The sequence below is a fragment of the Orbicella faveolata genome, unplaced genomic scaffold (assembly GCF_042242905.1).
Source record: "Orbicella faveolata isolate gen_17 unplaced genomic scaffold, um_ofav_v1 contig_24, whole genome shotgun sequence".
In the NCBI taxonomy this organism is placed as follows: Eukaryota; Metazoa; Cnidaria; class Anthozoa; order Scleractinia; family Merulinidae; genus Orbicella; species Orbicella faveolata.
Window position 1 is genome coordinate 12,852,501 of NW_028301552.1, and position 22,190 is coordinate 12,874,690.

The window sequence follows — 22,190 nt, forward strand, 5'->3', positions numbered from 1 at the left end:
ATATGGCTATCTGACAACTGTCAAAACAGAGTATCCGCTGACCAGTATCATTTCCAATATTGCGGGCTCAGGTTTGTCAGATACCGTAAACTGTTCTACTTAATGGCGCAATGCTACGTTAGTCTGCTGTAACAATATCTTAGTGCGCTAATCGAGTTCTGGGTGGGGCTGGTTGAGCATGCGTAACGATATAACTGTGTTTAGACTGACAAGAAAAGCTAACATTCTGAAGGTCTCTTGAAAGCCTTGTAGATATGTCTCGCATCATGTTGACAGATATTGAATACGGTAATTTTTTTTTCCCCAACGAACACTATCGGTTAAGATATTTTAATTATTGAAGCAATTGATCTTCTTAATCCCTCAGATCATGTCAGATGCAAGTCGCACTTTGTCAGCACAAAAGCTCTCTCTGATCAGGTCGGGTGTCTGGAAAACCCGAATAGCGAATAGCGAACAGCGAATAGTCCCGAATAGCGAATAGCGAATAGTACGAATAGTGCGAATAGTCTCGAATAGTGCGAATAGTGGCAAACAGTCTCGAATAGTGGCGAATAGTGGCAAATGGTGGCAAATCGTAGCAAATAGGGTACCCAGTATCTCGCAGTCAACCTCGCAACAACGTAGGATGGGATTTTCCCGCTAAAAAGCACACACGCTTTTCAGGACGAAAGATGTTTCTAAACGTAATTTCTTCTGTTTTAACCGCTGCAAAAGCGTAAATACGTCTTTATTAGGTTATCCTTGCGTTTTTTGTTTTCTTAATGTCGGCGATGGACAGCCCTAGCCTGAGTTTGGAGAAGAAAACGTAATAAATTCACTGACATTCTGTTTCTTGTTAGGATAATTAATTAACGCTGGATATTAGATCTAAAGCGGTGACTATTGACGACTATTCGTCACTATTCGCCACGTTTGGCCACTGTTCGGCACTATTCGCACTATTCGAGACTATTCGCAACTATTCGCACTATTCGGGACTATTCGCTATTCGCGACTATTCCCTATTTACTATTCGGGTTTTCCAGACACCCGATCCAGTCAAGTGAACTTCAGTTTCCCGTGTCTCTAGGAATCTGCGACGCATGCCACTCAGTAAAGTCATGTTACTCATGAATCGCTCGTGACGGCCCCACACATAAAAACTGAAAAAAATATCCAAAAATATTGCCTGACAATCTGTCAAAGTTAAATCTGCACTGCTATTCTAGAAAACAGATCAGAAAAAGAACATGAAAATCGTTTCATCAATTTGATAGAAGGTAGTTTATCATGACCTGTCGACCGTGGAACATTTTAAAACTAAAACTTCCGGTTGGAATCGCATCCTGTTTTGATTAGACTTACCCAAGTGACATCATGCCAAGTTCTGGGCTGGGGTCATGTATACCATATTTCCTTCAATAAAAGCTGGGGGCGATTATTTCTATTTTCGCACCAAAAAGGGGCATATGAAAGGGGCAATTATTCGAGGGCATTCCAGTCCAAATTTGTGGGATGTGGTTTATTGCAGTTTTGACTGGAAATATAAGTATCTTCCTAGTCCTCCAACGTTTTATGAGCCTTTTCCAGTTTCCGATTGATTTAATCCACCATGCGAGTTATTACATGAAACATGAATAGCTCTAATCAGTCAACAGTTTCAGCAGTCTAGCAACATATCTATCATTACAAGTCACAGCTGTGCTGGGCCAGCAATTCAAATTGAATTAGTGCACGGCTAACACAACTACACTTAATAAAGAAATCTGGTAACTCATCAAATGTTTCAGAAAGTACTGTTTATTTACATGTTTCTTTGTATACTTTGCATATTAAGCCAATGTCTGTAGGTCTCCTTTATAATGGCAGGACAGGCTCTCCATCTACCAGACAATGCTCTCTGTAGCAAGTGATTCACTGTTCATTTTCTGTTTCTCACGTGCTAGAATTTTGAGATGGATAGTTTTTTCTTTGTACATGCAAGCATGTTTAATTTCTGCCAGTATTCACACTAATAGAATGCACAACACAATGGTTCTGCTTGCTCAACTTGATGTTTTCCATTCTTGTCTTTATTTACACAAGGCTACTTCTCTAGTAGCCCAGTCGTTTTAATATCGTCACAACTTCATCTTTGTATATTCCTTTGATTTTCACTTGGCTTGTAAGTTCATTTATTGAGGTGATAACATCATCTCCAAGATGGTGTTTCAAACATTCATCAAGAGCCTGAAAGCAAAAAAAAAAAAAAAAAGAAAAAAAAATTGAGGCCATACCTGGAAAACACCTCATCAAAGTATAGTATTCAAAAAAGTTGGGAAGATACACTGCCCTAATGGTAATGGCACAGACAATGATGTTCTATTCTTTACAGAAATAATCTGTTGACACTCCTCTATGTTTTGCCCCTGGTATATTTCTGTCCATATTTCTAGGGAGCTTTGACTCATAAGAGTTCTGCAAACAAAATTAAAGCTCAAGCATCAAGGGGAAAATCGTAAGGATAGGAACATGACCTGACAGGAACAAAAAGTCACTACAGGTAGGTAGTTTGATTTACCAAGAGCAAAGTTACAGTACATGGAGAGGTGAATCCAGTTAGCAGCAAAGATCCAAGTTACATGTACTGGGGACACATGTGATACAGAGTCAACTGTGCTTGTTTGTAATCAGTTCATGCCCATAATTTATTCAGTCAGATTGCCAAAATAATTTCTGCAAAATCTTGTGAATACATCTAAACACATAAAATGCACCCTCACCATATGCTAAGGTGATTAGGGTGGCTTACAACAGTTTTGATGGATTATAACTGCCCAGTTTCTAACTCTTTTAAAAAATGTTCCAAGATGTTTTTCCTTTCTCCATTTACTGTTTGCTTAAGTTTTTTACCATTCTATGTGAAACTTGTACAATTAAACGTCAACAAATCATTGTCCAAAATGAAAGAACGAGTACCCAAGGAGAGAATGGGCACTAGTAGGTTAAATCACATTTTTCTCAAAATCTACCCACATGACCCCACCTCAAAATTTCAGGAATAAGAAGTCGGTGCTGATTTAACATTCATGCAAAGTAAAACAAAAATCTGTAAGACAGATTTTTCACAAACTAAGAAAATGTGAGATCAAAAATAGCTCAAAGTCTGTCTTACAGATTTTTTTTTTAAATTTTGGCTCTAAGCGTGATTCACTACTACAAATCAACTGTGAAAATTTCATCATGGGTTGTACAGTAGGTTTTTGAGCAATCCTCGATCAAAAACTACCTTTTACAACCTTGGACGAGAATTGAATTGCGCATGTCCTTTATTAAAGGGCGCGCTCATGTGACGACATGTATTGTGTGCGGGAAAGCAACAGTAAATTAGAGCTCTTTTACCAGTTATTTATAGAGCTTTTTTTGCCATATTTTTTTTGGCCCTAAGCTTAAACACTTGTTTGAACGGAGTTTGAAACTATTGCTACATATACCCAAGAAATTTATTGCCTTTTATGTGCTGACGTGGTTTTCGTTTCTTCTTAGGATTACTTGCGTCATTGTTACACACGCGCGATTAATACTGATATCTAGCAGGCATTCGTAGTGCGCACTACCGGGTCTCAGAAAAACTGTAGTAAGCCATGTTCAGTGGGATTTTGGGAATAACAAGGGAGGTGTTCAAGTCTGTGAACACCTCCCCTGTGTTCAAGCCCAGAAGGCCAGAAGGCCAGAAGGCCAGAGGCCCCTGGTTCCACACCAAGAGGCCACTGGAGATATTTCTTCTCCCCTCTGGATTGGATGCTAGACCATTGCAGCGCTACCTCCAGCAGTACCTTTACTGGTACCCATTTTCACACCTGAGCGGAGAGGGGTAACAAGAGAGTAAAGTATCTTGCTCAAGAACACAAGACCATTAACCCCAGCCAGGGCTTGAACCCAGGCCACTTGATCTGGAGTCCAGTGCACTAGCAGTTCATCCACCAGGCCTGAGTCCAAGTCAGGAACAACAAAGTCACAATATTGTTCATAGGCAAACGGGCAAATCTGGACTAGGGGGGGGGGGGGGGGGCGTGGGGTGACCATTCTTGCCCGAAAACAATATGCAATGCCTAAATGCGCACGTGTTGAAATCGAAATGCAAACAAACTCAAATTCCGTGAAAAACAATTCTCCCATCTAATGGAACTGCAGCTATAATTCTGAGAATATTTATATTGAAAGGTTGCATACTCAATGACCTTATCAGCAGTCTCAATTTTTGTCAATTTTACCCCAAATGTTTGCCAGAAAAATAACATAATTTCCATGGTTGGGGGGGGGGGGGGGGCTGCAAAAGTCTTACCTTAAGGTCTCCTTTTATTTTCCTTATTATAGTGATCTTACGACTTCTCGCATTCTTGTAATCTGTGTATACTGGAAGATTGTTGTATTTGGATCTTTTAATGAAGAAAGGTAAGTTTGGTTTTTCTACAAAAAAGATCAATCAATCAATAAAAATTAAATTTATGAATTCATGTTTCACACAATTTGAGATAAATAGCAAAGCTTCTCACGTCCACTCATGCAACAACCCATTCATTAGTTACAATCATTATTCATCCCCGAATGATGAAAATATATTACCAGTAGCTGGAGGAACCCAACCACTGGGAGACTTTTGAATCTGTTGAAGTCGCTCTGGCTTGATTTCATAGGTGAAATTTTTCTCGGTGGTCGATGTTTGGACACTTGTATTAACACCCTAAAAACAAAACAATAAAAAAAAAATCTGTAAATAGATTACTGCTAGAAATGGAAAATACCAAGTAAAGATTTTCACCTTAGGTTGCGGTGCTCTTCTTGGAAAATACAGCGCTGCATTTGAAGAAAAGAAAGCTCTACAAATTTTAATGACAGCCGCCATTTTGAATTTCTGGGTTTACGCTGATATCCGCTGACACTTCATTGCGGGCTCTGATCCCAGCGGTCTTTTCGCGCCATGCGTCAAATGGCTGCGTAGTATCGTCTCTCTTCCTTTTAGAAAATTTGGTTGCACCACCACGTGTAATCTGTGAGAACGGTAGGCAAAAACTCGCTTTATTTATATCGTTAAAGGCTGAGTTGGGGCTCATTTTACACCGTAATACGTCGCATACTTATTGTAGCTACTTTTGGTGTTAGTTTACTCAAGATGCAGTTGTTTATTCGCGGAGAAAATCTACATACTTTCGATGTTACTGGCGGGGAGAGTGTGTTCGATCTGAAGAATGTCATTGCCTTTGCTGAGGGCATTCCCGCTGATGAACAAGTTCTCTTCTACGCTGGAAAGCCTCTTGATGATACCCTGAGCCTTGTAGATTGTGGAGTAGCTGATCTGTCCACTCTTGAAGTTGGTCTTCGTTTGCTTGGAGGTAATCTTTTAGGATTCTGTTCAGAAGCTTAATTTGTGTGTAAAATGATTGTAAGTTAAAGAGTCTTATGAGCATGTTAAATACTGCCTTGAACGTAAATAGTAAGGCATTTCACTGCCATACCGTCACATCTGTAAGCAAGGTAAGCCTATAACAGAGAAGCTGACCAAGGCATTTTCTGCCACGATTATATGTTGAAAAGTGGAAATAAAAGTTCATTCTAAGAGAGCGTGGAATAAGCTGTTGTTCCTGTGGTGGAACAATTCAATAGTTTCTATTCTTCAAATTAGAAAATTCTTTGAATAATAATTCATAAATTACTGTGGAAGTGATATTTATAAAACAAAAAAACAAAAAAATAGGTTCACGCAAGTGTGCATTTTTTGTACATGGTTAAACTCTTATTTAGTGAGGTAACACAAAACAAGTTCTACAGTTGTTAAATGAATTTCGTAAGTCGATGGGCTTTCTCAAACAGCACAAAATACAAAGCCACTTCTAAAATCAGGAGCTTACATGTATTGTAGCAAAAAGTTACAGTGTACAGTATATCTAGTTAATAGTTTGTTGTTATAAGGATTGCTTTTCACTTGGTGTGAATTATTGTAGAAGTGTTGTGTTGATAGATATACAGCATGTATGTGCTACTAGGTACACGTACATGTTGTATTAGGGGTGACTATTGATTTTAAATTTTATTATTCCAGTTGTTTGATGACATTCATGAAATATTGTCACAGTTATGTACACAACTTCAACAATTGCTTAAGCTGTGTAGATAACTGCAGTGACCATGTCTTCACATCTTTCTTTTGCAGTTCAAATTTAATATCTTTCATGCATTCACTTGCATTTTTTACCATCTACGGGAATAGTATAAACTTGCAATGCAACCAACTCCGAATTGGCTTGATACATAATGTAGCTCAGTTGCAATTGGTAAAGCACTACACCCATATCCCAGGGGTCATGGGTTTGAATCCTGTTCAAGAGTGTGTGTGTGTGTTTTTTTTTTTTTTTTTCATGCTTTAATTTCACAGCTGCTTAAGCTTTGGACAGAAATTGCAATGATCATTCATGTCTTCAACAATTGAAAATAAAGCCCTAGAAAATATTTGGGCTTGAACAGGATTCAAACCCATGACCTTTATGATATAGGTGCAGTGTTCTACCAAGTGAGCTATCAAGTCAATTGAAGGCTACAATGAGTGACAAAAGTGTTGAGACACTCCACAGTGAAATTCGATTTTTGAGTGTCTTGGAAACATTTCTTCACCCTCCCTCCCTCCTCTCCCCCCCCCCCCCCCCCTCAAACAATGTGTGAGAACTGCACAGACCACAGCACCTACACAACATTGAACTGGGGGCCAGGGGTATCAGAGAATTAACCCTTCATGCAAATGAAATAGAATAACAGTTTAACTATCTAAAAGTTCTAAAGTGTCTCGACTACTTTTGTTGCCCATTGTAGCCACATTCTGAGTTCATAAGATGGTGAAGAATGGAGGTGATCTTATGATAGAACATCTTGAACTGTGCAGAGAGATTTATGCAGTTATGTTGGCTTGATAGCTCAGGTGGTAGAGAACTGTAACAGTATTGCATATTTAATGGTTTGAATCCTGTTCAAGCTGGCTTTTTTTCCCCTATTTTTTTTCAGGCCTTATTTTCACAACTGTTTAAGCTGTGCACATAACTGCATATGATCTCTCATGTCTTGTAAATACACTTATATGATCTTTAATACATTCAGTGGCATTATTCTAATAGTGCTGTGATGTTTAGGGAAAGACTGGGCTTTGAAATTTGGGACTTGTGACTAAGTAATGTGGCCTTGCATTATTATGTTGTCTATTTACAGTGTAATTCCAAACAAAAAAACACACACACTGATTGACAATCAAATATGCAAGTGGTAATAAGAAGCCAATAGTTACTTGGGTCATAATGCAATTTCATGTATTTTACAAGTGGTGTCAATCTGACTATCAAACTTGTACAAAAACTTGTAGCACTGTAAGAGCTCTGAGTTGGAGGTAGCTGGGCTATTGACTATACAGAATAATGATGTAGACAAACTGTCTTAAATTTTTTACTTCACTGGTAAACTTGTGGTAACATTTCCTTCTCTTGACCCTCAGGTAAGGTTCACGGCTCCCTGGCTCGTGCTGGTAAAGTGAAGGGACAAACACCTAAGGTATGTCAGAGTCTCCTTTCATTGTTCTCCTTTCTTCTTTTTGTTAGTTTATGCAGCATGAATTTTGTTTGAAATTTACTGGATAAAGCTGAAGTTAAGTGGACAATGAAGACATCAAAACCTTCTTGGACAAGTTACTTAAAAGCTCAAAATGCATTTCTGTGTATGTCTCAATTTCTGCTATTGATATCAAGGGCTGTGTCCAAGTCACTATTTTTCACGAACACAATCTTTATGTCATTCACCCATTTATCATTACGCAGTGTTATGTTATTAGCCTTATTGCTGCCGTTAAGCGACCCTTGATAATTTCATACTTTCCATTCAGAACCTCTTGTTGGCTGGTCCAGATAAATTGAATCATGCAATTTGACTAGTTTCCTTAGCAGTCCTGAATTTTTTCATTTGTGATTGCTTGCACCTTTTGTAGTGGTATTTTTTGTAGGAAAAAAGCATTATTAGTTAACCTTCCTTACAGGGTCCGAAATTAACTTTTTAAGGCAGGCGCCAACTGGCGACTGAAATTTTTTTTTCAGTCGCCATATGGAAAACTGTGGTCACCAAAAAGTGTCAATAAAATTTTTCCTTCGCAGCGAAACAGAAACCAAAATTTTTGGGCGCCATGGGCTTGCCGGCAAAATATTTGCAATTGATGTAATCAGGAATCAAACCAGTGCGCAAATCATCTTTTGACTACTTTGACAGATCTACGTTTCCGCCTTTTGACGCCCAGAGAATATCTAAATCTTCAACTAATTTCTTCACGGATGTTCCGTCTCCACCTTGTAATAAATTACGGAAAGATTTCAGAACATCTTTTGACACCAAATCGCCTGAATAAATATTTATGGCGAAAGAAGACATGTGGCCTCTTGCGCCTGCAATACGTATGTTATGGGAAACTGCTGAAGAAACATGGTGGCGAAGCTTCGCACTGATCGTAGCTGTGAAACGTTGTTGTAGCTTTATAGTGAGGAAAATCGGTTTCATACTTCAAAAGCAGCGGAAAGGTAAAAAGTAAGTGCCCAATTGGCGGGCGACTTTGAATTTTATTTTAATTGATTTGGCTGAAAATCAAAGTTATTGTATAATTGTTGTGGCATGAAATAGTTAATCGCCCACTGGCAACCAGTTGTGAAATTCTGGTCGCCAGAACAAAATGTTTAGTTGCATTGGCAACCAGGAAAGCGCAATTTCGGACCCTGCCTTAAATGTACATGTAGAAATATTGCCATTTTGCTCTTTTCTGTTTGCTCATGGATTTCAATTTCTGTCTCCATTTATGAGTAAAGAAAATAACTATCTACGTTGAGTAACAGCTATGTACATGTGTTTTCTTCTAGCTCTAACTATTTAGCTTATTTCATTTCACTTTCTCGTGTCTGCGCAGGTTGACAAGCAAGAGAAGAAAAAGAAGAAGACTGGCCGTGCCAAGCGTAGAATGCAGTATAACAGGAGATTTGTTAATGTTGTTGCTGGATTTGGAAAGAGAAGAGGACCAAACTCAAATGCTCCTTGAAGTGCTCTAGTTGTCAGAATGAAATTCATGTAAATGGCACTCATTCCTCAATAAATATTGTTATAACAGTAACTTGCATAGTTTTGCACAATTACTGTTATTTTATACGAAGTTTTGAAATCTTGAGTTATGTTCTACACGATATGGACAACACTAACTGTGTGACACTGTGTGACACTGTGTGACTGTCACATGAAAGTATTGCCCACTACCCTCTTTTATATGCAGACAAATAAGTTGCAATTAATTAGTTGATTTACATTTTGACTTGAATGAATGGGCTTATTCTGAGGGTAAAGTTGCCTAGTTCCTAGACCTCAATATTTCGCCTCAGTCAATCGTTTTCAGGTCACATGTTCCGATGCGAACAGTGTCTCGGATATGCCACCAAAAACAATTGACCACAAAGGCGTGGGAGAAAGTGGTAAAGTGAAAGGAGTAGCTTCTGAGCAGGTCCCCTGGTGGGGTTTTAAGCAGGGCGTTAGGTTTAAGGGCTGTGTGGAGGAGGGGATCCTTGCAGGGGACACTACAAGCAAGAGTGTAACTGGGTCAATCTGCCTGCATTTGTTTGTTTGTTTGTTTTTTTCCCTTGGTTTTTCCAAAAACTGAGAATAATAATAATAATAAAATATTTATATAGCGCCAATATCCTAAAAGTTCAAAAGCGCTTTACAGTTAGAAATATTAAAAACACTTAAGACAAATAAAGTAAAAATAAAAAAATGTCGCTAAAAAAGTTATAAAAATGCTTTCTTAAAAAGGAACGTTTTTAGTTTATGTTTAAAAAGGGACACTGAGGAGCTGTTCTTGATGTCAGACGGAAGAGTGTTCCAAAGTGTAGGAGCTGCTACAGAGAAAGATCTTGCGTTTTCAAATTGAAGTGCGGAATGGAAAGAAGTTCTTTAGAAATGGTGCCATATTGTTTTCCCAAACCAGTTTTGTGAGAGTTGAACACCAATAATTACTGTAGCACAGTCGACTTTACAAACACTATTCACTTGACTTCCACTCTGGTTGTCGAAACGTCAGTCACCAATAACAGCTATTTTCAGAACTACTCTGACCTGGTGATCACACAAGAAAAACTATTGAATTCTTTTCAAATGAAAATGTACTTTCTTTTGTTCCAATACATGTACATGCCAGCTGGCCACGTGAGTGAAAACGCTTTATACCTCGCTAGGTAGAAACAAGATGCCCTCCATGTCCTGCAAAGGAGTCAAACCGTTCTCGTCCCCATAGCCCTTTTCGCTTCTCTTAGCGGGCGGGGCCTTGGCACGACAAACGAAGGGCCCTTCATTTCTCGTGCCAAGGCCCTGTCCCCTAAGAGAGGCGGAAAGGGCTATGGGGACGACTTGAGACTGGACAGTAATGATTTGTTCAATGGGGTGTTGCATTAGTGTCATTATGAATATTAAACCAATGGTAATCAAAGGTGATTATATGTAATCAAAGTTGCACGGTCGACTTGATTAATATGCGTGGCATGTATATGCGTTATGCAACTGAAATCAACTTTGTTCTACACTCATGCTCTAGTGCTCGCTACACCAAGTAATACCCTCACTTTCAACACGAATCGTGCACATGCCCAGATAGTATTTGCAGAGGTTTTCGTACCATTTTCGTCCACTGAGCCTGCGTTTCTTGTAATAACGACATTTTAAGACGAGTAGCACTGGGGACGAGAGGTACAAATTCCTAATATCTATTTTTGCTAATACGCCACATATCAATAACACATTCTAGTTTCTTTTCTTTCCTTTTTTTTTTTAATTTTTAACGGACCTTATATATACTGGAGGAAAACAAATATCTTCTTCATTTGCCCAAAATAAACTGGACGAAAGGCTTGCGTTGGCGGTAAAAGTTTAATGTGGTTCAACTTTTTTGCAGACTCAACCTTTCGTACATTTGGCCTATTTTATTTGACGCCCTGATCAATCCATTACATAGAAAATTCATCTTGTTTATCACTTGCGTTTTCTTACTCGACCCCACCTACTATGCGGGTTATTTGAGTTCTCATGATTTCTTTTGTTCACAGAATCCGCGCGCTTAACTCAATTAACTCCTACGCTACTCTAGACTGATTCTCAGACGTCCGAAAAACTGAAAATAAAACTCATCTGGAAAATAGCTGCTTTGTTTTCCAAACTCTCAAGGCAGTCTCAAATCAGCTGTTTGTTAAAAAGTCTTCAGAAAATAGCTATTGTGCACGCAATTATAAGATTCTCGTTTTCACGATGATGCAAGAAAAAATACAGTTTAAGTCGACTGAGGAAGGCGTAACTCAGACGGACACAAACTTGTATAAAGATTTACCACTGAATGGTATAACAACCAAATTCGGAATCAGTATAGTCAATCAGATTGGTCGAATTTGGGTATCGGCTATAGCCGCCAAAGCATTAAGAAATTAAAATCGGTATCATTAGTGATATAAACACCGGCATTGTCCAGTCAACGGAAACACGTACATAAAGTTTGCAATTACAAGATGCCGTGTGTTCTTAATTATCTCGCACACATCCACATCTACTTTTCCTTGAGGAAAAAGTGTCCTTAAGCTTCTTTATGAGTATCCAAAGGAAGAAAATTTTTCATTAATCTCTTCTGTATTCAAATTTTTCCAAGGAAGGCCCAAAATGATCTGACTGACTGACAGAGAGTGTCTTATGTTTCCAAATTGTCAGACATTTGCATAATTGCTCCATTCTGACGATCGCGTCTTCACCACGGACTTTCCTTTCTAATGCCTACAGATCCAGATAGCGGGGAAGAATGTCCTTATCTGTCTTATCCCGTTTGGAGAAAGGCATATCTGGCAAAAGATACTTTTGCCGTCTTAGTTTCTGTGACCATTGTCAATTTAGTCGCAATCTTTCCAACCATCTTGCTAAACTCCTTGGTCATCTTAGCCGTGGCAACAAAGCAGCGACTGAGAACCAAGTCCAACACACTTCTGGCGTGTTTGGCGGGAACAGACTTGTTGACTGGACTTGTTGTGCAACCGATCGCGATAGCGGTTGACATAAAGAGGATCCTCGGTGTGGGACCATTTTGCGTCTTGGAGAAGCTCTACCAAGTAGCCTTGTCGACAGCTGGTTTGACCTCGTCCAGTCACCTTTTTTTAATCAGTATTGATCGCTATATTGCTATCAAACATCCCTTGAGGTACCAGGAGATCGTTACTGGACTTCGGGTTAAACGAGGCGTGCTTCTAGCATGGATCATCGCTGTGTGTTTCATAATTCAAGACTTTGTTTCAACCTTCATACTGAGTGATTCGAAATTGTACTCGGTCTATTACAACGTAATCAACGTGACACTGCTTCTTATCCTTTTGGCTTTCATTGCTGTTATCACTTACAGTAATTGCTATATGTTCTTAGAAACACGGCGCCAGAAAAAGCGCCTTCGAACCGAGCAGCTGCCAAACGAAGAAACGAAAAGAATAAAAAAGGACAGCAAGGCAGCGAACACTGTATCATTCGTTGTGGGTGCGTTAACGCTCACTCACTTACCTTCAATCATAACGGGTCTGGTACAAGTTCTGGACAACCCGGTAGAGCCTCGCTTTGTGCCCGTTTTGTGGAGCTGGCTTTTAACTTTTTATTTATTTAATTCTTTTTTTAACCCCGTTATTTACTGTTGGCGTCATACAAAGCTCCGGCGCGCTTGCCTCGAGATTTTACATTTTAGACAAATTACTGAAAACAATTCAGACATAGAGATGGCCCAGCGTCCGCTACCTGGCGTTCAACTTTCCTCCTCAGAAGCTTTTTCGATACCCGTGGAAAGACAGGATCCGGTTTTGCTTTCCTTCGTCCATTCATCTTAAGATATGTAAGAGGAAGACATGTCGATATTGACTGCAGCAAGGTCAATACGTCTTGCACTGTAATAAGTCTGTAGTATATTTATCCCGTGACAATGTTTGCTACTATAAAATAATTAAAATATAAATAGTCTATAATCTACATGATCAGATGTTCGAATTTTTTATTTTATTTGTGCAGCCAAAACGTAGTCCCGACAAGGAGTGGAATGGGACAACTCAACACTAAATTGATGAAGGATTTGCAAAATACAGATATTGCATGTACGTAACAATTAAAATAAAATGAGTTAATATGCAGCTGACAAAGAAGTATTGCATGCGTGCAGTACGCAAAGATAAACAAAGAGGAAGAAAAGAAATGATTGGAAAGATAAAGATAGGAAGGGCTGACGTAAATGAAACGAAGAAGAAGGGAGAAAATACGGCCGAGGTATTTAATTCGAGACGAGGGAGCTGAAATCGTGGGGGAACTAGTACAGAGGATCCGAGAAAACAAGCGACTGAGAGCGAAGAAATTAAAGAGCAACAGATTCAAGAGGAAGATAAAAGACGCGGAAAAAACAAAACGAGGGGGCTGGAGAATGAAATGGCGAGAGAAAAGGAGAGAATAACAAAACGAAAACTAGTGGAAACAAGGAGAGGAGAGAGCATGAAGGGATCGAAAAAGAGAGAGATAGGAAAAGAGGTCAAGGAGGAGATTAATTAAATCATAGGAACTAATTAAATAGCGAGGGAGCAAAACCAGGGGATCGGAGTAAACGAAGAGGGGGCCGGTAAGAGAATGAGGAACGGGAGGGGAGACAAAAGGGCGCAAATTTAAAGGGGGAAGACGTAGGAGGACTAAACGAGGAGAATAATAGGGAAGGAAACAAGAGTAGAGCGACGAAAACCAGGGGGAACTGAGGGTCAGAGGAAAGAGGGCGGAAGAAAATAAGGGGAAAGGAAGAGAAAACGGAAAGAGAAGATTTCAGACGGACAAAACAGGGTGGGGGAACACGAGGAAGGGAAGGGAAGGGAAAAAAGAAAAGTCCGAGGAAAAAAACAGGGATTGATTACACTATGGGAAAAAAATAAGTGAGAATAAGGCGAAATAAGAAAACGAAGGAAAAGAGAAATTTAAGGTAAGTCGTGGGTGTACAAGATTAAATTAGGTGGGAATCAAAATGAAGGCTTACTTCTTTGGATTGCGCGTGTATACATGTCAGTCTATCAATCTCTCCGTCTGTCGTCCACACCATTGACTGTACGGCTGTGCACTTTTTTTCAACGTCAATGTTACATCTCGCTTATGTAGTTTGTAACAAAGTTAGTGTTGAACTACTTGCATACAAATACATTGAAGGTACACCACATACTCGCAACTTGAGGACACCAGTAAACATTGCAACCACAAGCTAAGGTATTAAAGCTGTAGTTTTTAATTCATAAATTCTTTCATTACAAAGATAGAGATTCCGGAAAGTTTCCTAAAATAGCTGCTATATTACTATGATACAAATTATAGATCAATGCGGGTGCACCGGTTCACTTTCCTCCCTTCTTCAGACAAATAATACCTGCAAAAAGGAGAGGATGAGGGGAAGGGGGCAGATTCTATAACCATTTTGTGCATATCGATAGATTCATTCCCTAACTTTAAATTAAATCATCTAACATTAAATCATATTCATGTTCAAAATAGGTTTCTTTTCACTTCACTGTTACCGATCGGAGGAATTCTCTTACAGCAACAAACTTGTGTTACTGAGTAAGTTTTAGGATAAATATACAGAAAAAAGATTTAAAATATATGTATTGTATGAACCTCACCATAGAACATTTTCATGCAAGGCATAACAGTATTTTATTTACAGTTGAACCTTGTTGTCTGATAAACGGATATCCTGAATTCTTAACGAAGTGGAACTTAATCATTTTTTTTGGATATGCTTTTCAAACATTCCCTTTGGCAGGGGTAAACTGTATTAAAATAGTAATTATATTTTTAATGATTTGAAAATTATGCTGTGAAATTTCAATAACTTAGGCAAGTCTACTTCACAAACATATATCACTCTAAAAACCAAAACAAAACCAAAACAAAATAAAACAAATAAATATGCATTGCAAAATTTTCTACAATAATTATTATAAGGTAATCATTTTTGGATGGTACTGTCGACATATGTTTTATTGATTTCTCTGAAATATTACCGATTCGTTCATGTAGTGTAGCTACAAAGATCTTCAAGCACCTCAGATATCTCGTTACATTATCTAACCTTTACAAATGCGATTTTGAAGTATTTATTCAATTTCCAACCTATCAGTGAATTTTTCTCTTTAAAAACAAAAACAAAATAAGTTAAATAAAATCTTTACAACTTAACGTAATAATGTTAAAGACCTTTTACAGGAAAATTGCCCATTTAATTTTGCAGTTTCTCAGCTTCATCTTCTCATCGGCAAGCTTAAGTACTTTAGCATCAATGCGTGCAAAGCTTCTAAAATAGGTCCGCAATGCATCCAAAGAATGAGATAATTATCTAGTTTGAGTTTGGAATCTGGCTTTACATTTCAGTATCTAGAGCAACCACCAAGCCATACAAACATACGTCTCCCAAATTAGGGAATTCTGTTGTCAAATGCAACATCAAAAATCCCTCAGGGATTTCAGAATTCTGTACATGTGACTGTTGCCACTGACCATGCATTAGTGACCTCATGGGTGAACTTGGTTGAAAATATTGTTTCTGCAGTCCCTTGCAAGACTAGGAAATAAACTAAGCATTGGGTAGATACCAATGCCTGGAGTATAGGCTCTTTCTTCTAAAAGCTTTATAATTAAATTATTTCTGGTTCAATTTAATGCTTAATAGCAACAAGAACTCCGTGGAAGTACTTCATTCTTTGTGTCTAGAAGAACAGCATTTGATCCAATTTCGCCAGTTGCTGACAGCGTACTTCCATTCTAAAAAAGAATGTTGAAAGTGTTATCCTAGAGTAATTATTACTGTATATTGTTTGGTCAATGAAATACCTTTTGATAAAAGCTCCTCTTCTTCAATTCTAAGCATTGAAGTGTAGAATGAGTTTCTCTGGGAAATATCCATGCATCCCCATGGCAGATCTTTTTCAGGTTTGACTTCCTCCCCCCTCCCCAACCCAAACCTCCAGAAATTCAAGTTAGCTTCACATTTTCATTCCAAAATTTTAAGCATTTGAGAGCCCCTATTCCAAAGAAAAGGTAATTAGTAGCAAAAATTATCTGTTCCAGGTTAATGTGTTTTGATTCTGTTATCAATGTTCATCTTTCGTTAATTCTACCCCCGAACTGAGTACCTACCTGGTTATTCTCACTCATTGTTTGTAAAATTTGCCGACATATTTCTGTAAAGGCCTGAAAAACAATTATTAAGTTAAACACACAATATATGAGCAAACAATTAAATTTAAGTCTCTAAAAGCATGGATTTTAATGTGCAATTTATGTTTGAAACTATCTCATTCTTTGGTTTATCACATGCATAACATTTTCAATCCAAAGGATAACTGATAATGTTATTAATAGGTTGGGGTTGTATTAAGCTTCATTTAGCATTGTGTGCCTACTGGTAATTTAAACTATTTGTACCTGCATTGTCTTACCTCATCTATATTTATGTTTGACTGGGCACTTGTTTCATAGAATTTGATATTTTTCTCGGCAGCAAGCTGAAAAGCAAACATTTCTTGTCAGAAATTGAGTCACATATTCCTTGTGAATAAACTCAATTGTTGGTCCCACCAGGGACAAAATATTTATCAATCTACTCTGGTGCATGAAGAGTGTCATCCAGCTATGAACAGAATTCAATATTAATTAGTTTATTTTGCAGATGGGTATTTTAAATCTGTAAATTTTGTTTCTAGCGGAAATTTTTCAAAGTGTTAATATAATAATAAAACAGGGTTTTTTTATTTGGTTAATTGTTCTCACATCTCAAAGGTACTATTAATATTAAAGTTAATGAAGTATTCTCATTTTCTTTATTGTTTTTGGGATGACTAATTAATTGAAATAACTTAAACTGCTGAGGAGGCAATAAATTATTGGTAATTTCTTAAGATTAAAAATATTTAACTTTTAAAACTTTTAGTCTGTTTTTCTTGACATGATTTGGATTACGATACAGTTATTAATTCTCATAATGTACAGTCGAAAATCTCCATATGGACACTTCTCTAATATGGACAGTTTCCTATGTATCGACAAAATTCTCACAAATTTAACCTTCTTATTACGGACACTCCAGGGACCAGGTGTCGATAGTTTGCGGTACATACCATTTCCTGTCAGCGGTTACACAAACATTGACACTAATTGATACCAATACCAGAACATGTCAAAATGCTAGTTTTACAAATGCAAATACAATACAGTGTAACAGAAAATACTGTGATGTCATCATAGTGATCTCCTCTCTAATATAGACACCTCTCTAATACAGACACTTTGCTCTGTCCCTTTGGTGTCTGCATTAGAGAGGTTCGACTGTATTTTCTCCACCCTGTAAATCTTGCACCCAAGAGAAAGTAGAAGTATTCCAAATGTATGTCTCCTCATGCCATGGAAACCAGAGAAGCACCAGCTGCTAGGCTAAAACTACAAGGCTTTTAACTTACTACATTCATACATTTACAGTGCACTTATTAACTCTTCTGCCACCTACAGTCCATTATCCTTTACATTACTTCTCTAATACATTAAACAGATAGGATGTGATCAATACTAACCCTGGCTCCTTGATCTTTCCACACTCTTCTCTCATCTTCAGCATCACATTTGTTTGCCAGTAACAATCTTTGAACATTGTTGTTAGCATGCTTTTTTGAAAAAAAACAAGAAAGAAAAATGCAGCAAGTAAGTGCTATTGACATTGCATTTAATATTACTTAAGGAATTATAAATTTATTTATAATAAACATAGTGGGCATTAATGATCAGCCTACAATGTCCAATTTTCTTTCGTCTCAAACAATAATGAAACTCTACAAACATTTTTCAGTTGTCAAGTACCTTATAACATAAAATTTTCATGACACCTTTATTTCACGATTTTGGGGTGTGCATATTCGCAACACTTAAATTGTGCAGTTTTGCGAAAATTTTGTATTTTTAATCACTGATTGAATAACTTCGTGTTTTCGAGTAACACACAATTAATTCCTAATGGCAATTTGAATTTAGTAAGCCGTCTTTATCAAAGGTACTATATTAATAATGTCAAAAGTAACAAAAATGCAACGGCAGGACTATATGCAAAACAGTAGCATAATGTGAGTCACTTTATTTTGGCATTATGTTATGTTTGCAACACTCAGTGTTCATGTCACTTTAATTTTGTGAGTTTTTTTGAAATCGTGAAATTTGAAAAATTAACATGTCACAAAAATTTCACATAATAATGTACCAGTATGTGGCATTACCATTTGGTTGTTATAATTGTAATAATATTTTACTATTAATAATTTTGTAGTATATGCCAACTAAAGACTTTCCAAGAATTGGTTCCCAACAACATCAAAAAAATCAAGAAGATTGAGCCAGCTGCCTGAACACTTACCTCATCGACATATCTAAGCCATTTTCGAATGTTATTAAATGTTTCCTGCCTTGTGATATCATATACTAAAATTATTCCCTGGAGGAAAAAAAAATACAGTGCTGTAGAAAGGACTAAATTAATGCCATGAAGCATGATGGAATGTTAAGCATAGTACTGTTATATATATGTGTTACAAATATGCATACATGACTGTGTAAATTTTGTAACCACAACTTGTATAGTACAAGACTTTTGGCATCATGTGTACTAAGCACATCCATGGTCGAGTGTCAATTGATACCCTCGATTGACCCTCAATCAACACTCAAAAGATACTCGATTGACCCTCGGTTTTCACTTGATCAACACTTGATTGACATCTTGGTCTAAAGTCAAAAATTTTTGATCAAATCATATGAGTCGGTCAACACTTTGCTGGCTATCGACCGACTGTCGATCGAGTGTCCACTGAGTGTCAGTCAAGATGTCAATTGAGTGACAATCGAGTGTCAACCAAGTATCAGTAGGGATGCCAATTTAGTGTTGATAGAGAGGTCAATTGAGTGTCAATTGCAGGTCAATTCAGGGTATTGATCAACACTCGATTGCAATTGCCTTTCAATACACATGACTGCACTTTTGCACACTCCAGTCCTGATAAGTTTAACTCGGTCTGTACATTTAATTACTTTAATGGACTTGTCCAGTTCCAAACAAACTTTCGTCTACAGTATCAATATTATGTTCAGATGGTAGCTTCATATTTTACAGGTTCCGAGAATACCATCGTTAATCTAGACAGGTTAGGTATGTACATGCGCACTTGAAGAGGAAATTACTCATTCAAGATGCAGTTTGTTATTTGAATTGACCTAACACAGCATGCATCAATACTCAGGTATCAGAATAAATGCTCTGGAAAGTCAAAATTAGCTGGCTACTTAATTCATTCCAGATAGCAGCCCCGTCTCTCCCTCTCCGTGTCAAGCTTAGATGTTCATTTGTCAGTTCTACATCGCATAAATGAGATGTCATTGGGAATAACTTCAATTTGAAGAGATCTTCAATGTTGCATTTCTCGACCTGAAAACTTGCTAAAAATAGAGTTCCACTGATTCAACCACAAAACCTGTCAAATATCCAAACATTTCTCTTCAAAATCATCCCAAGTTGGCCAAATTAGTGCAAAAATACCTGGTGCATGTACATGTCCTTAGTATCTGCAAAATTGAATGTACAGGGTATCTGAGAATTTGGTGAACCCTATGGAATGCTAGGAGGTTTGGTATACCTGTATCCAAGGCATTCATTAGAGGACCGAATGTCTCCTAATTTATTATTTGCCAAAAAACAGAAAATCTTGAACACTGAGCAACTACAATAAAATTGTATTGAGCAGCTACCAATATATTACCGGTCATATTGTTTGTGCCCTTCAACCAGCTGTAAGGACATCATAATATTAAACTCATCAGATCATTAAAAGTCTGTTTGTTCTTAACAAGATAACCTGACATTTAAATATTGATATATAAAAAAATATTTTGACGGAACTTACATGTGCTCGTCTGTAGTACTGTGTGGTGATTGTCTCATATCTTTCTTGACCAGCTGTATCCCTAAAAATGTAGAAACTAAATCTGCTCAAATATCCTTATACATGTGTGTTTTGGAATAATTCTTTTCCCCATTCCTTACTAAACAACACGTCACCCAGACAACATCTAACCAACTTAATGTTAGTATGATAAATACGATCACAAATAATAGCAATGGTAAAAGAGGTCCACTAATTTACAGCTTTAAAAATTTTTGTAATTCAAGTTAATAAAATCAAATAAATTATCAAAATAGTGGACATTAAGAGCTTGAGCTGGGGTACTTGATGTCTTAATTGAAAGAGAAATATAGCAAATTAAGCCATACTGAACAAAGAACAAAGAAATTGAAGGTAAGTAGTAAAGTCTTTATTTAACGAGGGTAACACAAAATAGTATACACATACTAATAAACTAAGTGGCCCTCTTACAGGATAATGAATGTACTAGGATATATTAAGATCTGCATGGATAAAAATTACTAAAAATCTATAGAACTATTTAGGCAAAGGGAATATTCTGGTAAGGGAATTTAAGCAATGTCTGGGCGTGCTTGCCACGCATTACCTAGAAGAAGTCTACCTAAAACGGCCTTTAAAATATTCAATATAGATTTCACTCTACATATAAATGATACATGTATCCTTGTGTTAATTTATTCTTTACGCAAGGAAAATCAATTGTCAAATTAAGGGCCTTTTAAAAATAAAACATCCAAATACAGCTTTTAACCAAGTGAGAGTACATCGAGCCCACTCAGGAACAATACAGCGCAATATAACGACCATTATCTATAATAGTATTTTGAATTCATTACTGAATGCCTCAGCTGATTGGTGAGGAATTCGAAAAAGAAAGTATTTCAATGACTTTTAACTTTGATTCGGCCGTGAATTATCTTGACCACAGTTAATGGACACCTGGTTGGCATTTTGGGCTTAGCTGTTTACTTGTGCCTTAATTTGAAAAGGCGATACTGAACCTCAAGGGGAGATAGATTCGCAAATAAAAAGTGTGTGTGGTAAATTATTATTAGCAACTAAGATGGATATCATAAAACGTAGCACTCGACTAGTTGAACAGAAAGAATATCACAGGAATGAAATCTACTTTTGGAGAACACAGATATACATCGGCGCCCAACGTTCTCGAAAGAATAAACTCAAACTTTAAGACTTACTGTCATAATTTAAACCGGGAAGTATGCTTACGTATTGCGGGAAGAATTTTACGAAGGTCAGTCGATCGCAATGATGTAGACAGCCCGTATCGGCTACTCAATTGGTTTTTCGAATAAATACCAAAAGAAAAACAAAATTGAACTGAAATTAGGCGATATAATTAACATAATAAGTTTTCGATGAATCTAGAAAGCTGCAGGGTACGTGGAGAAAACTCCACTTTTAATAACAATGCGGCAGTTTTGTTCGTTTACGTCGTTTAGTTTCGATCCAATTTGCGCGAACTTTCGAATTACAGTTACTGTACCTTCGAAAGATACAAGGCTTTGTATTTGTAAGTTATAAATCTTAAATGATACTATATACCCCGGGGAAATATTGCGAGTAGAATTAAGCATTCCCTAGCTAACTAAGCAACCGAATGACCGGAAATCGATGCTCACATACGGAGGGGAAAGATTTGGACAGAAAAGATGGCTTACCACATCTGAATCCGGATTCTCTTCCCTTCGACAATGATTGTCTTCATCTTAAAATCGATTCCTGTCGAGACGCGATAGTAATCAGAATTTTATGTACACAGTGAGTAGCAGGTATTTCAAGAAACAACCTGCAGATGCCAACAATGATTTTAAGGCAGGAAGATTTGCTATTAAACTTACCGATCGTCGATATGTGCGATCTGTTGAATTCGTTGTTGGCAAATCTACACAGAATGCATGTTTTCCCTACTCCCGAATCTCCAATAAGCAGAACTTTGAACAAATAATCGTAACTCTTCGCCATATTTCCCTTATTCAATTATACAGGCAGTCAACCGTTTAAGGTAACACAAAGCCCTTAACAAGCTTGCGGTACGCTAGGCAACTTCGAATGAAAAATTCATGATATAAACAGCTTCCTTCGGACTTTTACGAAATAGAATCTCTT

At 37.5% G+C, this 22,190-nt stretch overlaps 3 protein-coding genes across 4 annotated transcripts; 1 reads left to right on the forward strand and 2 right to left on the reverse strand.

Moving 5' to 3' along the window:
• Positions 1 to 1,764: 1,764 nt before the first annotated feature.
• On the reverse strand, positions 1,765 to 4,909 carry LOC110052568 (large ribosomal subunit protein mL49-like). The gene is made up of 4 exons (XM_020758702.2): positions 4,784 to 4,909; positions 4,588 to 4,705; positions 4,307 to 4,431; positions 1,765 to 2,211 (listed from the first exon to the last, which is right to left on the reverse strand). The coding sequence occupies exons 1-4, from the start codon at positions 4,865 to 4,867 to the stop codon at positions 2,077 to 2,079; spliced, it is 462 nt and encodes a 153-aa protein (XP_020614361.2). The 5' UTR covers positions 4,868 to 4,909; the 3' UTR covers positions 1,765 to 2,076.
• A 1-nt stretch (position 4,910) lies between these two features.
• Positions 4,911 to 9,142, forward strand: LOC110052547 (ubiquitin-like FUBI-ribosomal protein eS30 fusion protein). Of its 2 annotated transcripts, XM_020758677.2 has the most exons (4): positions 4,911 to 5,023; positions 5,125 to 5,354; positions 7,496 to 7,551; positions 8,942 to 9,142. In XM_020758677.2, exons 2-4 carry the CDS (start codon positions 5,135 to 5,137, stop codon positions 9,068 to 9,070), a joined length of 405 nt encoding a protein of 134 aa, XP_020614336.1. In that variant the 5' UTR covers positions 4,911 to 5,023; positions 5,125 to 5,134; the 3' UTR covers positions 9,071 to 9,142. The 2 variants fall into 2 exon arrangements, with proteins under 2 accessions (XP_020614336.1, XP_020614335.1); XM_020758676.2 differs by having other exon boundaries at positions 4,977 to 5,354.
• Positions 9,143 to 14,309: 5,167 nt separating this feature from the next.
• Positions 14,310 to 22,181, reverse strand: LOC110052398 (ras-related protein Rab-13-like). Its single transcript, XM_020758523.2, has 8 exons — positions 21,923 to 22,181; positions 21,743 to 21,803; positions 20,040 to 20,100; positions 18,500 to 18,577; positions 17,670 to 17,759; positions 16,542 to 16,607; positions 16,240 to 16,293; positions 14,310 to 15,864 (listed from the first exon to the last, which is right to left on the reverse strand). The coding sequence occupies exons 1-8, from the start codon at positions 22,044 to 22,046 to the stop codon at positions 15,766 to 15,768; spliced, it is 633 nt and encodes a 210-aa protein (XP_020614182.1). The 5' UTR covers positions 22,047 to 22,181; the 3' UTR covers positions 14,310 to 15,765.
• Between the last annotated feature and the right edge of the window lie 9 nt (positions 22,182 to 22,190).